Here is a 15,654-nt window from a genome sequence, read left to right as displayed (position 1 = left end):
ATGGATCTCAAAATCATACAGTCGTTGTTGGAAAGGGTTCAAACTCAAATACACAAAAATGCTAAGAAACCAAAAAAAAATGTGGGACTTTAAAGGATTTTTCTGAAGAAAGAGTTCAAAGGGTTCAAATACATAAAAATGCTGAAAAACCAAAGAGTTTGTGGACTATATGGACTATATGTAAACGTCTTTTATGTGAAATATCTTATTCAGGTCAGTACTAAATAAAAAACAACATGCATTTTGTATGATCCCTTTTACTTTAGTAAAATAATTAACATTTTGCAGATTCTGCAAGGTGTATGTAAACTGACCTCATCATGTGCAGAACATGCAAAAAAAAAAAAAAACAACAACAACAAAAATATGTATCTGGTGATTACGATTTTTTTTAGCCAGTGCTCTTACTCAAGACAGCCTTATTCATTCTAAAAAAAAAAAAAAAACAAGTCCCATCGGTTCATTTTTATTAGAGAATGGCAGTACGTAGATAATGAGTCGAAACTTGCACAGCTTTCGGTAGAAGCGACACAGAGTCGAGAAGGCGAAACACTTGGCCGGAATGTCTTTCATAAGACAGCTGACCTTGAGTTGACTCCTTCTCTGAGCCCCACCTCTCCTGTTTGGCGTCTCTTCGATGAGTAATAGCAGTCTCACGACTGGTGACGCCACCTTGCACTAGTTTCACAATCTTTTGTGCCACAATAAGGCTTTGTTTTCCTTATGTTTCTGTGCCGGAGTTAAAATGCTTTTAAACTCGTATGTGGAAAGGAATGCGGTTTAAGTATTTTGTTTTGATCGGCGCATGAGCAAGGGTGGCGACAAATAAAATGATTATTTTTATCATGACACTTCCTAGAACACCTCTGCAGGAAAGTAAATGCATCAGGATCGTAAATGCATCCTCATCTTTGTACATTAAAAAAAAATCAGGCGTCAGACATCAGACGGTGATTAAAACGTGAATTCAGTTGCCTTTTTGTGCTCCCGAACTGTGAAGCATTAGGAATATGAGCAAAACCTTCCTTTGCTCGCATATCGACTGCATTAAGCTCATCTTTAAATAACTCTGTTCTCCCTCCCAAATGTTAGCCAATGCAAATCTCAGCTTAGTCCATATTTACACAGCCAATTTTGAGGTTACATTCAGCAGATGAATTATCCAATCGCTGAAATATTCACTCTTGACATCGAATCGCAGAATTGAAATAAAATGTGCTGTTTGTCTAAGTGCTTACAAATACAGACCTTTTAAAATTAATTTTTGGTGAATAACTGTGACAACCTGACTTTGTCAGCAAATCAAGCTGTCAAAAACTGCTAAATTTGCTCCAGGTGGATTGAAACAAATCATTTTCTGCATAATGATGGCAGTGGTGTTAAACTAACGTTTAAGGGAAGTATTGGTACAAATATGTAGTGCAGTGAACTGAACTTTATTTTAAAATTTAGGAATTGACTTAAGAGGTTATTGATGGTGGACGTACAAGAGAGAGTTTAATACAAAAAACGCATTATGTGGTCTAAATAGGTGATTGAGGTTGGAGGTCAAGTGTCATTTCTTCAATAAAATTCCTAAAATTAAATTTTCACTATCTGATAGGAATAATACAGCTTCCCAGCATGTTTAAGTAATAATTCTGTATTCACTATTACAAAACAGAATTATAAGATGAAAAATTATCTTAGTATAAATGATTTACTCAGTGTGCATCATCGATCAATGCTTGACAAAGTATTATAATATTTTAAGATTTTTTTTTAAATAAAATGTGTAATATACTTTATGCATCATGTGACATCATGTGACATAATATTCAGGTTATCTGTGCAATGTTTAGTTGAAAACTAAGGGCTGCACAATTAATCAAATTTCTAATTGTGATTGCAATTACATGCCACAATTATGTAATTGTTCAAAAGCACAATTACAAAAAATAAATAAATAAATAAATAAATAAAGCAATATATTTAAATCCACTTTTTCCTACAGGTTATCTTGTTTTTTTTTTATTGTTTTAATTTTTAAATTTTTACTTTTTTATATGTAAAGAAGAAACTATATATGAAAAGGTGGCATGCAGTGCTTCACACAATGGTATAAGGCTATTTAAAACATAATTAAATGTAAATTGTGGTAATCGTAAATGATATTCGCAACTACAATTTCAAGGGAATAATAGACAGTTATGATTTTTGTCATAATCGTGCAGCCCTAGTTTATCTGTATTAGTCTGTGTCAAGTTGCAAGTGCATTTAATTGTGTTAAGTATTGAAGCCAAGCTGAATTATATTTGGCTTGAATCATATCACTCATAACTGAATTGACAGGATCAAACACACAATACAAAGCATTCAGGGTTTATCCCATTGCACATCTTGGGGGGCATTTTGCCTTCTTTTATTCATTCAAAGCAGGCCTGTTTAAAGGCAGTTGTGGGGTGGGGGAAGCGCTTTCTTTACTCCTAGCGTGGCTCACGCTTCTCTCGCACCCAAATTAGCTGGATATGGGGAAATTGAGGCACTCATCCTAGTAGATTTGGAGGGTCATTTCTCCTCCCCCGTTAATGCAGGAGGATCAGCGAATCGCGGCCTGATAGACGCCACCGAGGACGGATCCATCAGAGAGATCTGAGATGCTAGCGCTAGCTCATTTCCCACAGGCTCAATTCAATTATCACCGCGCCTGCTCTGAGAATGAGCTTTACGCCCGTAAGACGCGCGGCCCTGCTTCACAGATCCCACTCTCCCTGCTAGACGTCTCCATCATCTAAGAAACATAAGGCCTACCTGGAGAATTTTCAAGTAATGCGAGGAATTATGCTTTCATTTGAGAGATTTTTAGACCTTCAATGAAGTGACATTGATGGTCCTGGAGGATTTTAATATTCTGTTTTGATTAGCTACTCTTTTAACTAGCCATCTGGTAAAAATAAAAACCCTCTAAAATGTTTTGTTGTTCCTAAAGATGATGATGCAACTGAATACAAGTAAGCTTTCCAAGTAGGGCACAATCTCTTTGATTTATTGTCTGTTTGAGTGGGTTTGTTTGGGGAAGATCCAACAAGCGCTAAACCCCATCAAGTTTTATCTTTCATCAGGATTGGTTAATCATCTACTTGATCCAATCAATTTTAGTTAGGGGTTGAGAATTGTTTATGCATTTTTCTTTTGCCATTTTAGGTAAATATGAAATCAGGGTACAAAGTTGCTGTTGGTCCGAAGTTTATTTGTGCCACAGATGTTGAAAAGCCTCAACTTGTTCTTAGCATCCATTTGAAGAATCATTAACTTTTATTTTTACTGTCTGAAATATAAATAGTATAGCATCTTGGTCCAGATTCGAGGAACCCTGTAAATCGTAAAAAATAATAAGTAATAGTATATAATTATATAAACAGTATTTATTATATGCATTTTATTTTATTAGTATTATTATTAAAGAGACCACAGTGAGAAGCAGGGATTCAAATTCTAATTTTAAACAAAAAATCAAAGATGTAAATTACAGTTTATGTCAGCTTGAGTGGAACATAATAATAAGGCAATGTCAAAACAAAATCATGTTAATTTTTAAAATGTATTTTTACTCACATTTTTATGCTGATTCATGCTAAAAATATAAATAGTAAAAAAATAATTAAATTTATTTTATTTGAGGAAACTGACACCCTGTTAATAGAGAGAAAATCTTCTATAAATAATAGTAATAAACAGTATTTATTATATAAATTTTATTTTATTAGTATTATTATTAAAGAGACCACATTGAAAAGAAGGGATTCAAATTCTAATTTTAAACAAAAAATCAAATATATAATTTACAGTTTATGTTAGCTTGAGTGGAACATAATAATAAGGCAATGTCAAATCAAAATCATGTTAATTAAAAAAAAAAAAATTACATTTTTATGCTGGTTCATGCTAAAAATATAAATAGTAAAAAATTTATTACATTTATTTATTAAATTACATTTAAATATTTTAGTATTTATTAAATTATAATTATTATTAATTATAATAATTATTATACTATTATAATTATAATATTATTTAAATATTTGTATTTATATGTTAGTAACTATTATATGAAATCAGGGTACAAAGCTGCTGTTGGTCTGAAGTTTATTTGTGCCACAGATGTTGAATAGCCTCACTTTGTTCTCAGCATTAAAGAATCATTAACTTTTATTTTTACTGTCTAAAATATAAATATTAGAGGATCTTGGTCCACATTCAAGGAAACTGACACCCTGTTAATAGGGAAAAGAATTGTATATAAATAATAGTAATAAACAGTATTTATCATATACATTTTATTGTATTAGTATTATTATTAATGCAACCACATTGAAAAGCAGGGATTCAATTTTTAATTTTAAACAAAAAATCACAATATGAAATACAGTTTATGTCAGCTTGAGTGAAACATGCCTAATAATAAGGCAATGTCAAATCAAAATCAAGTTAATTGTTAAAATGTAATTTTGAACTCACTGATTCAAGCTATAAATAGTAAAAAAATTAATTACATTTATTTTATTAAATTAAATGTAAATATATTAGTTATTTATTAAGTTCAGTGCATAATTTAATTATTTAAATGTTTGTATTTATTTGTAAATGAGAAAAAAGCTTAATAGATGCATTTTTTTTAGTAGTGGTCTCTGATTTTGTTATGTTTAACTTTTGCTGCTTTTTAAAAGTCACTTTGTTTTTTGCATCCATTCCTGTTAATTCAGTTGCAGTTATTTTTGAGTCAGAAACAGTTTGCACTAATCGGCGTTATCAGATGAAAAAACGGAAACAAATACCAACCCTCCAGTGAGACAGAATCAGCCTACAGCACATGTAACTGATTGACAAAAACAGTTTCTATTGTTAATATCTGTGAGCGAGTGAAAAAAAATCTTTTGATCCTGGAAAAGTCAAGACCATTGAAAGCTTCACAACAGCCCGTGACAATCAAATTACACGGCGGGGTGCTCCCAGGTGCTTGTGCGCAGCTCCCCGTATAAAAGAGCCTGTTTATCCATATCGAATCAATTCATGTCTGCCTTTTTCCTTCGGAGGCACAAGCATGCTGTACAATTAAACCTGCTTTAAGACTCTCTCCACATTAATGTCCGTATCAAAATTCATAAAGAATCGGTAAGACCAGAATCCTGAGCTCGTAGATTCACGGGGATTTCGCATGAAGCCCGTTTAATCAGGATAACACTGTTATTAATATTCATAAAGTCAGCTGGAATACAAATGACAGCCTGAAGAATCTGGAAACTTTTTGCGGAGGAAATGCATTAAATGCAGCTTAAAAAATTAATGGAATTTAGTTTATATTAGAGGGAAACGCCAAACCCCCCTCATCGAGCGATTGAAATTGGGCTTAGACATTTCTTTTTGAAGAATTCCATCTTTGACAGACATCAAAGGCATTTTCAATGAATGCGACGCATGAATGGTCATTTAAAAGGATTTAAAGACATTACACTGCAATAATTGTACATGAATAATAAGTAGCCCACCGAGGCAATTAGCTTAAAGTCTACAAGACAGGAAAATGAAGATCACTGAGCGACAGCAAAGGACAAATTGAAATGAGAAAAGTTTGAAGGAAGGATAAAGTGGCTTTAAGTGGCAAATGCTGTTTTGTACGATTTGAGCCGTCTTTTACATTTGATGCGGGCTTCTAACCTATTAATGTTTCTTTATTTACTCACGTTTTATCCCCGCGAACGAATATTGATGAAATATTTAACACTATCAGAGGGAAATGAAAATCTTCCTCTTTTGTATCTTTTTCAGATATCTAGAGAGTTGACAGATACGCTTTTCAATTGCTCTAACAGGCTTTCACATTTTCACATTGTAATTACCACAATATAGAAAAATACTATATATATATATATATATATATATATATATATATATATATATATATATATATATATATATATATATTGGCGTTCGCCTAAACCGAAAATTGGAATTTTTTGATCATTGACGGAAAAATCTGAAGGCCATGCGTCATTTTGACGGATTACACTGAGGGTGATCTATTGTAAAATTGTAGCTGTATTCCCACCCTGTCCTGCTGATGGCGAGTGCGCTCCAATGTAGCAGCGGAGCGCTGAATACAGAACAAAAACGGAAGTGTCACAAATGTTTTCTATGCGTTTGATTACGCACAGAGGAGTACGCAGAAGCTACAGTGATCGATCACGCCACATAGAGCGTCAAAACGGTATTTATTGCATGAGATTCCTAATGAAATGGAAAGAGTTTGAAATCTGAGAAGAAATTTGGAAGGAAGAGCCACTATGTACTGTTTATTCAACTGAAATTAGCATAGACCAAAAGATCGAGTGTGATTTAAGAATCGATTTTGGTTCATTAAAATGAGAATCTATTAAAATTGAGAAATCCATTTTTTTTTTTTTTTTTTTTTTTTTTTTTACCCAGGCCTAGCATATTTTGTTGTTTTTAAACACTGCGATGTCGTCCAGTAGGTTCGTGATTAAAAATGAAAATGTGAACAACAATAAAAGCAATGACATGTTTTATTCTAATTAAAATATGACAAATATAATGATAGGTAATAGATTATGACGGAATTTTTACTACCCTGTCTGTCTAGCGCAACCTCTGATATATATATTATTTTAAGTCTAAAATCCAAAAAACAGTCATAAGGGTCTGTTTATTTTAAATTGAGACTTCATCTGAAAGCTGAATGAATAATATAATAAAACAATATTTGACCAAGATACAACTATTTAAACAAATCTGGAATCTGAGAGTGCAAAAAGAAAATCACCTTTAAAGTTGTCCAAAATAAGTTCTTAGCAATGCACATTACTAATAAAAAATTAAGTTTTGATATATTTACCTTAGGAAATTTACAAAATATCTTCATGAAGCATGATCTTTACTTAATATCCTAATGATTTTTGGCATAAAAGAAAAACTGATCATTTTGACCCATACAGTGTATTTTTGGCTATTGCTTCAAATGTGCTACTTAAGACTGGTTTTGTGGTCCAGTGTCACAGATTGCAAAAAAACATATGTTTTTATGTAACAGGACTCCTGAACACTGTCTATGTCTGCCATTGGCCAGTCACAGAGATAGTCCCGCCCTAAACTCACACCATTGGTTAAGACAGTGCTAATGTATGCCTTAATATTTATTTAAATATAATATTTATTAAATATAATAACTTATGAATATCTTACAGTTTCTGGATATGAAGCTGGAATAAAGTGTTTTAACAATCAGTCAATTTAGTTGGTACTTTTAACTGTTGAACTTTTTGTGATTTATGTAATCATTTGAGCTTGTTTGAGCGTTTAATTCAGAGGAATAAAATACGATTAAACTCTGATTTAATTTGAATCAGCTCCGTAGAGCCACTGCTTATACACAATGACTGGTTATTGGCTTCATTGTAGCGCGTTACACTCGGCGAGCTTTGGCGTGAATGTAGTTTTCATCACTGCCCTGCGAGCACCAAGGCTAATAGCTCATTAATCTATCATGAAACTCCTGCAGATTATGTAGAAAATGTAGATGCGATGCTAATTCACCATCTGGAGCGTGAGCCGCAAGGAAACAGGCCTCCTATTGCACTCAGCACAATTCAAACTTTCATTAAGCCAGAACGAGCTCTTCCCTGTTTTTCAATATCGGATTATTGGATAGTATCAGTTTCATTAAGTTTCTTGGGGGTGGTTCTCTCAGGAAACGGTGTCAATCAATGAATTGGGTCCAAATGTATTTGGTAAAGCGCTATTTTCTGGGAACTGTTTAACGCGTCTCGCCGAAAATTACGCGAACATCAAAAGGTCAGGTTTGTATGCTTTGCCTTGTTTTTTTTCCCCAGTTCTGTCTTTTCCAAAGCTGCTTTCTCTTGTTAGTGTTAACGGATTACCAGGCGTCTTAGCCGTACCTACTATCTTTAAAGTCTTTCTTCATCCTCGTCCTCCTCTCTTTCTCTGTGAAAGTGCGGTGCGCGGGGCCAGCTCCCGCTCAGAGTCTATCACTGAGATTAATGGAGCCCTGTGGTGTTTGGCACAAAAAGCCAGTTGTCCGTTCACGCCTGACTGTGTCTGAGCTGAATAGCGTGTGAGCGGTGTGAGCTGTGTGTGCTGGCTTACAGCGCGGGGATAACGTTCCACTGGCATCTGCCCCAGGGGTCACCCCCACCCGCCTCGCGCACAACCTCCCAAGAGCACTCACTTTTTATGTCTTCTTAGCTCTCTTCTGCCAACTTTCTCTCATGCTGTCCGCCGTCCCCTATATCGTTTTCGTGACCTTTGTTTCCTTTTCCCAAGAAACTGATCGTTGTTTGTCCTGTGGTTTTTCTTATTTACATATGCCATCTTTAAATGTGCTGGGAATCGAAAATACACTCTTAAAAATAAAGGTTTCACAGCAGTGCCATTGAAGAACCATTTTGGGTTCCTAAAAGAACCTTCCGGTGAAGAGTTCTTAAAAGAACCATTTTATTCTAAGTGTGAAGAACATTTTAATAATCCATAGAACCTTTTTCCTATAAAGAATTCCAATAAAGAATCATAGATGCCTATAAAGAACCTTTATTTTTAAGAGTGTGGCTTTTAAAAATGTCTGTTAACTTTGTGGTCGTTTATGTGCTTTGGTAGTGTGCTCCTAAAAGTTGATCAAATTTACCTTGAACTGAATTTTACAGTGTTTCTCAAAAAAAAAAAAAATTTTGTCCAAGATTCTTTCTGCATAGCAAGTAGCAAGTCCTAATTCACTGATATGATTTGAACTAAAGCCTTTTGGCTGTAAAAAAAACAAAACAAAAACAAAAACAAAAAAAACATTTTGATATGTCTTGTTGCCACTTCTTAAGTAGAAAATACACTACCATTCAAAAGGTTTTTGTTTTTTAAAGTTCCTTATGTTCAAAAAGGCTGCATTTGTTTGGTCATAAATGCAGTAAAAACAGTAATATGTGACCCTGGACCACAAAACCAGTCCTAAGTAGCACAGGCATATTTGTACCAATAGCCAACAATACATTGTATGGGTCAAAAAAATTATCGATTTTTCTTTTGTGCCTAAAATCATTAGGATAATAAATATAGATCATGTTCCATGAAGATGTTTTGTAAATTTTCTACTGTATATATTATATTATATACTATTATATACTGTGTATATATATATAAATTGATTTGTATTATGCACTTTATCAAGAACTTTATTTGGACAATTTTAAAGGTGGTTTTCTTAATATTTAAAAAAATTTTTGCACCCCCAGATTCCAGATTTTCAAATAGTTGTGTCTTGGACAAATATTGTCCTATCTTAGCAAACCATACATCAATGGAAAGTGTATTTATTCAGCTTTCAGAAGATCTCAATTAAAAAAAGTTGACCCTTATGAATGGTTTTGTGTTCCAGGGTCATATATTGTTTAAATAATTATTTTTCTAATAAATTTAATTTTCTATTTGAATATATTTTAATTTATACTTTACTGTATTACTCCAGTCTTCAGCATCACATGATCCTTCAGAAAACATTCCATTGCTGATTTGTTGCTTGCAAACATTATTTTAAGTTATTTTTGTGAAAACTGTGAAACATTTTTTTTTTAATTTTTAATGAATAGAAAGTTCAAAAGAACAGAATATATGTGACCCTGGACCACAAAACCAGTCATAAGAGTCAAATTAAACCTGAATAAATAAGCTTTCCATTGATGTATGGTTTGTTAGGACAGGACAATATTTAGTCATGATGCAACTATTTGAAAATCTGGAATCTGTGGGTGCAAAAAAAATCTAAATATTGAGAAAATCGCCTTTAAAGTTGTCCAAATGAAGTTCTTAGCAGTGCATATTACTAATCAAACATTACGTTTTTATATGTTTATGAATATGAATAACAAAATATCTTCATGGATAATGATCTTTGCTTAATATCCAAATGATTTTTGGCATAAAAGAAAAATCAATAATTATTTTTGACTATTGCCAATGTATTTTTGGCTATTGCTACAAATATACCTGTGCTTGTTGGTTTTGTCTATGTCTATGCTACTGGTTTTGTGGTCCAGTGTCGCATATTTGAAATCTTTTGTAACATTATAAATGTCTTTACAGTCACTTTACAGTCAGCAATTTAATGCATCCTTGTTAAATAAAAGTATTCATTTTCATTCAAAAACAAATCTTTCTGACCCCAAACCCCAAAGGCAGTCTTCATCAACACAGGAAACAAAATGTCAGTCCAATGATTTCAAAAGTTCTTTTACTAAAACATAATGAGCAGTTCAGCACAGAAAACTGAAACCGTTTAGGAAATTCATGTGAAGTACAAAATCTCTCAATTCAGAAGAGCTTTCTAGGCCAAGATGCAGGATTCCAACTGGAAATATTAGGTCATCTTTACAATTGGAAACACCATATGAATTAATAAAATATGAAATGTCAGGGAAACTGTTTTTTAAGCTCTAAAAGATTGCTTTGGCTAGAAATTGCACTTTTTTGGTGTGGGAAACATTTAGATGTCGTTTGTGACCTGTTAAGGTTTTCCAAACCCGAAAACTAACCAACCAGGAAACACAAGAGAAACATTCTGTGTTTGCCAGGTTCAGTCCGACCCTTTCTTGAAGATGTTCTCTGCGTTCATTTGGTTTGTAAATGTGACAGGGCAAAGCACCTACAGTTGACAGGACTGAAATGGTAAGTGTTTACGTTTGTAAGCCCCCGGTGTGTGTTGTGTTAAGAAGTTCTCGTCTCAGAAGCTCCGCCACTAGAGGGAAGCTCTCCACCACGGCTCCTGCCGCCAGCGATCAACAGGCTCTGCCGTCTGAATGTCAGCGTTCCTGCTAATTGCCTCCTGTCTGTTTGTTGCTTGCTTATGAATTAGCTTCCGTTCACGGAACTAAATTATCCACCATTATTTAATTACACCTGAGTAGATGACGCTTTAATTGGCGCTTCCTGACTAGGATCTGATATGGCTTGAGCTGTATTAAATGGCTGTTTACTTTTCTGATAGCTAAAAGCATTAAAACGATTGCATGGTGGGATTACGCTTTGTTAATTGCCGGCGTTCATTAGTCCTCCATAAACTGCGAGGTAAAGCACTGGTACACAGTGGATGAGATAAAGACAAAGTCTTAAAGCATAATTTCACACGGCAAATTAAAAGCCGCCTGTCTTGTTTTGCTGCCTCTACTCCAGAGGTTATTAAAGATTGCTCTCCACCAAGCACCTCGAGATCATATTGACAGGCTGTAATTAATACTAACCTTTCTAAGTCTAATGGAAAAGGAGTGAGCTAGAGCCTGTGATGAAAAGCATTTTTTTTTTCCGCAGTGAAATTAATCATATCCCTTCTATATATTTCCAGCTAATCCTAAAGTCAATGAAGAACTGAAACAAAGGCTGCCGTCCCCTGTAAAGCACCATTGTTCAGAGACCACACCACAACTTGGGTAAAGATGCCTTCCTCGGCTCATTTTACACTGTTTGTCAATGGCTTTCTTCCACATGTTACAATTAAGGACGATTTTTTAATATGTGCGAAATGTTTATCAGTGTACATTGCAGGCGATGATTACACGCTGTAATGATATCTTTGCAGAGATGTGTTTTCTAAATCCAAAACGGTGTTACAATGTTTAAAAATCAGCTGCTAGGTTAGTTTGTTCATCTTTAGTGTGACGCAAATGTAAATTGGTTGCAGGTGAAATGTTTGTGCACAATATGCATGCAATGAAAGATTTTATGTTAATTATTTTAGAGCAGTTCAGTAATGAATTGCCTCAGTTTATGCTTTAAAGTTATTATTTCTGACAAATTTGTTGATTTATACTTTTTGCACTAGAATTGCTGTTTGTTTTTATAGAAAACTTGCTAAGAATAACATCACTGAACAATTTAAATTTGTACTTTTGTAAATTCTACATTATCTACATCTATATATTTTAAGTTAACAATTTGTTTTTTTTATTTGTGCTTGCAGAAATTATAAATTAGATTGCAATATGTACATTTTGGCTATATTGTCACATTTATAGTGTTTAAAAGCAAAACATATTTGCAAATTAAGTAGTATTTTTATTTACTTCTGACATTGTTGTGTTTGTTTTGCAGAAGAATTGTACAAATGTAAAAAGAATTAACTCTGTCCTCTTTGGGTCAGAACTCTTGAAGGTCTTTGATATTTGCTTCATGTCCTCGCTTTACTCAGCGCTTTGAAACAAAACATGCGGCTCCTTCAAAGCAGTGTCATTGATGTACAGTTTGTCAATATCCTGTACCTGTCTTCACCTGAGTGTGTCAGACAAAGTGCACTGCTGTTAGATATCGAAGGGCACAAGTGCAAAAGTGTTTATTTTATATATTTGTTTAGCGTATTTACATTTCACTTTTTTTTTTTTTCAGATCCTCCTTAGGGGAAACTACCTCAGCTACATCTCAATGTCAGAGTTTATCAAAAGCCCTGGAGGAGAAACTTGTACAAGGTGATAAATTATAAATTAGTTTTATTATATTCATGATAATTGCAATCAAATCACAACAAATCATAACAAAAGGCTCTTTTTTTTATTGCCTCATTTGTTTACTATTTATGCTACAATCATTTCCTCCTGCATTTGTTTTTATCACTAAAGGCTTGTTTCCTATGGCTAAATGTCTTATACAATACATTAAGAGTTATTTACATGTATTTGTTTGTTTATTCATTTATCTACATAAACATTTATTTACATTATTCCATAATGCCGGGCTGCTCCGTAATAACTTCACCTAGTCCGTAACGCTGTGGAAGAGCCACTATTTAGATAGACTGGTTGGAATGACAATGAGAGATAAACAGAGTATTTACCAACCCTTCACCAGATGCTCCTGATATGCAAATTTATTCTGCCTCGCTGCTCAAATATACATTTGGGCTGTTGGTGAAACACTTCAATCTTTTTGCAGGCGGTTAATCAGCCTGTGTTTGATTATTAGTGACAGACATTAGTAAGATGGCACGAGACTGCTGAGAGCGTGAATGGAGGAAATGGTCAAGTCTGATAATTCCCCCCCTTATTTATCACATAAAATGTCTTTTTTTGGTGATTTGCACCATTTAGATTTGAATTTAGAATATTTTTTAAATGGCAGTTAAATTGCTGAATTTGAATTGGCAGCAAACGGAATTCAGAATTCAAATTTGCATTTCAAATTTTAAATTAAAAAAGTAAACAGTTTAAACAACATATGTATTATTTTTAAATCTCTGTTAACTGATTTTAAATTTTTTAATTTATTTTAACGCTGTTCAATGATTAATCGTGATTAATCACATCCAAAATAAAAGTTTTTGTTTACATAATATATGTGCATGCACTGTGTATATTTATGTATATATGAATACACACACATACAATATATGTTTAAAAATATTTGCACGTATATATTTTTATTGATATAGTTAATGTTATATATTAATATATTTAATATATAAACATGACATATCTTTCTTTAATATATCCATGCATGTGTGTGTATTTTTTATATATATATATATATACACATATAATATGCATAGTACACACACAAATATTATGCAAACAAGAACTTTTATTATGGATGCAATTAATCGTTGTCCAGCACTAATTTATTTAATAGTTGATATTAGTTATATTTAATATAATATTAATATTTTTATATTTTTACCTTTTTTATGGACCTCTGTGGAAGAAGACTTAATTAAGTCTTTAAAAAATGGAGCTGATAAGATCGAAACCTTAAACTGAACATCCGAGTTTTCTATTCTTGCCCAGTTTTATTGTTGTGATTTACAAATGTAGGTCATTTCTGAGTTTCCTGCCATTCCAGTTCAAATCCCACTTCAAAATCATGTGGTTTGTGGCCATTTCAATTCAAATTCACACTTATCAGTCGAAAGGGAGCCGGTTCTTCAGTTCTGAATTTGCTCTAAATGTTGAGTCCTTTTTCACTCGGTTCCCATAGGAAATGGGCCTTTACTTTGCACACTTAGATTAAAAGCCCCGCTCACCCCATTTGTGAGGGAAATGGCGCTTTAAACACACATTCTCAGGGGCAGTTACCTTTGTGAGAGACACCCGGAGAGGGAGATAAAATTAAAGAAGTAACCCAGGTTAGGGAACAATGTATCCAAAAGTCGCATATTTGCAGTGTGACAAAGGGCTTCTATAAGTGTGTTTGGCGTTATTATTCATGGTTTGAATTTGGTGTTTGCACGGGTGAGTCTTACGGGGAATACTAATAACTGTCTCCAGCAATCCTGAGAGCAGAGCCCTAGCAACAAAGCCATGAGGCAGACCTCCCTGATCTCGACTTCAAAACCTGACCTTTCGCTAAATAATTGTGGCGACTAAGCTGGAGCTTTTTGGACATCGTGGTCGCAAGACTCGAGCATCACAACGCATTTATTAACGCCGAATGATTCCCCCTTTTTTGATGCTTTTGATTTAAGCGCTCCATGTTTGAGTTTTGCTCCATTTGAATTGCATTGATGTTGAGCTGATTTATGTATATTTTATAATCGCACGCGGCTTTTTTGTGTAGCACTTGACCCTGTGTGTGCACTTAGTGCTACTATCTCTTTAATTCGCTTGTAGACGTAAAGCTGAAGTGTGTAATTTTTTTCCTGCTGTAAGGAAACCATTTGTAGGTTGATTCCACTGAAATGTGTAAACATTGTGGCTTTGTGGCGTTATCAAAACATTGCTCTGTTTGTTGAGCATCCCGACCAGCCCCACCCAGCAACACACAACCAATGGCGTTAATTTTAGGGAGGGACTGTCTGTCTGGCTGACCAATGGGAGACAAATTCAGGAAACCTGTTTGAAAGACATTATTTTTTACCTGGATATTACACCCTTTACCTTTAAAAGTAGTCTTTTAAGTCTCTATCTTGACTAGTTGTTGTCATCACAAATTCACACTAGTCTCTGATACAAGGGCTGTCGCTTTTTGCTTTTGATCACAAACGGTCCGGGTTACATCCAGCTTTCCCTGAGGTGCAAAGCGCGTTTTCAGAAAAGCTGCCAGAGAGACAGGCCTCTGTGTTTGCCTCTCCGCCTGCATCTCTGGCCCTGAGCGCTACAGAAACATTGACAGAAGACCTCGTTTTCCCCCTCCTGCCAGTCACTCGGCACGGATCGCCACATTCCCTCGTGAAAGACGGCCAGACCTAGTTTCCTTTTCAGAGAGCTGACGCAAACCAACCAACAGAGCTGCCTTTCAAACCGTCAGACTGTAATCTCACAGCAGAAGAATGGAAGTCTTATATGTTACGGTTGCAACGTCTTTCTTGTGGGTTTCCTTTTCATTTAGCTGCTGAAGCTTTTTCTGGATACTAAAATATGTTTTTTATATGCAGAGTCAGCTTTAGGTTGATTTCAGTGAATAGTCTAAACAAGTGTTGCACTTTTAAAACATGCTTTATTTGTTTGAGCATTCCAATATTGACTCAACCAATAGCATTAGTTTGGGGCAGGATCATTTGTTTGGCCGACCAATGACAGAAAGAGGGAATATTTGGGAAACCTGTTTGAAAGCAGTATCTTTTTTATCACTAGCTTGTAATTATGGAGGATAAAAGAATCAAAATTTGAATTGAGTTGTTTA

The 15,654-nt window shown here is 34.3% G+C and overlaps 1 protein-coding gene across 2 annotated transcripts in view; it reads left to right on the top strand.

Moving 5' to 3' along the window:
* mipol1 (mirror-image polydactyly 1) overlaps nt 1–15,654 on the top strand; it is a 97,033-nt gene that overhangs the window by 15,826 nt on the left and 65,553 nt on the right. For both annotated transcript variants that reach the window (XM_051132649.1, XM_051132648.1), the window contains exons 3-4: nt 11,393–11,477; nt 12,430–12,509. In XM_051132649.1, coding sequence (XP_050988606.1) covers nt 11,393–11,477; nt 12,430–12,509 — 165 coding nt within the window. The remainder of the gene's footprint in view (nt 1–11,392; nt 11,478–12,429; nt 12,510–15,654) is intronic.

Source organism: Labeo rohita, chromosome 17, assembly GCF_022985175.1.
Source record: "Labeo rohita strain BAU-BD-2019 chromosome 17, IGBB_LRoh.1.0, whole genome shotgun sequence".
In the NCBI taxonomy this organism is placed as follows: Eukaryota; Metazoa; Chordata; class Actinopteri; order Cypriniformes; family Cyprinidae; genus Labeo; species Labeo rohita.
The sequence above is the reverse complement of the archived record's forward strand: the minus strand, read 5'-3'. Positions and strand labels throughout refer to the sequence as shown.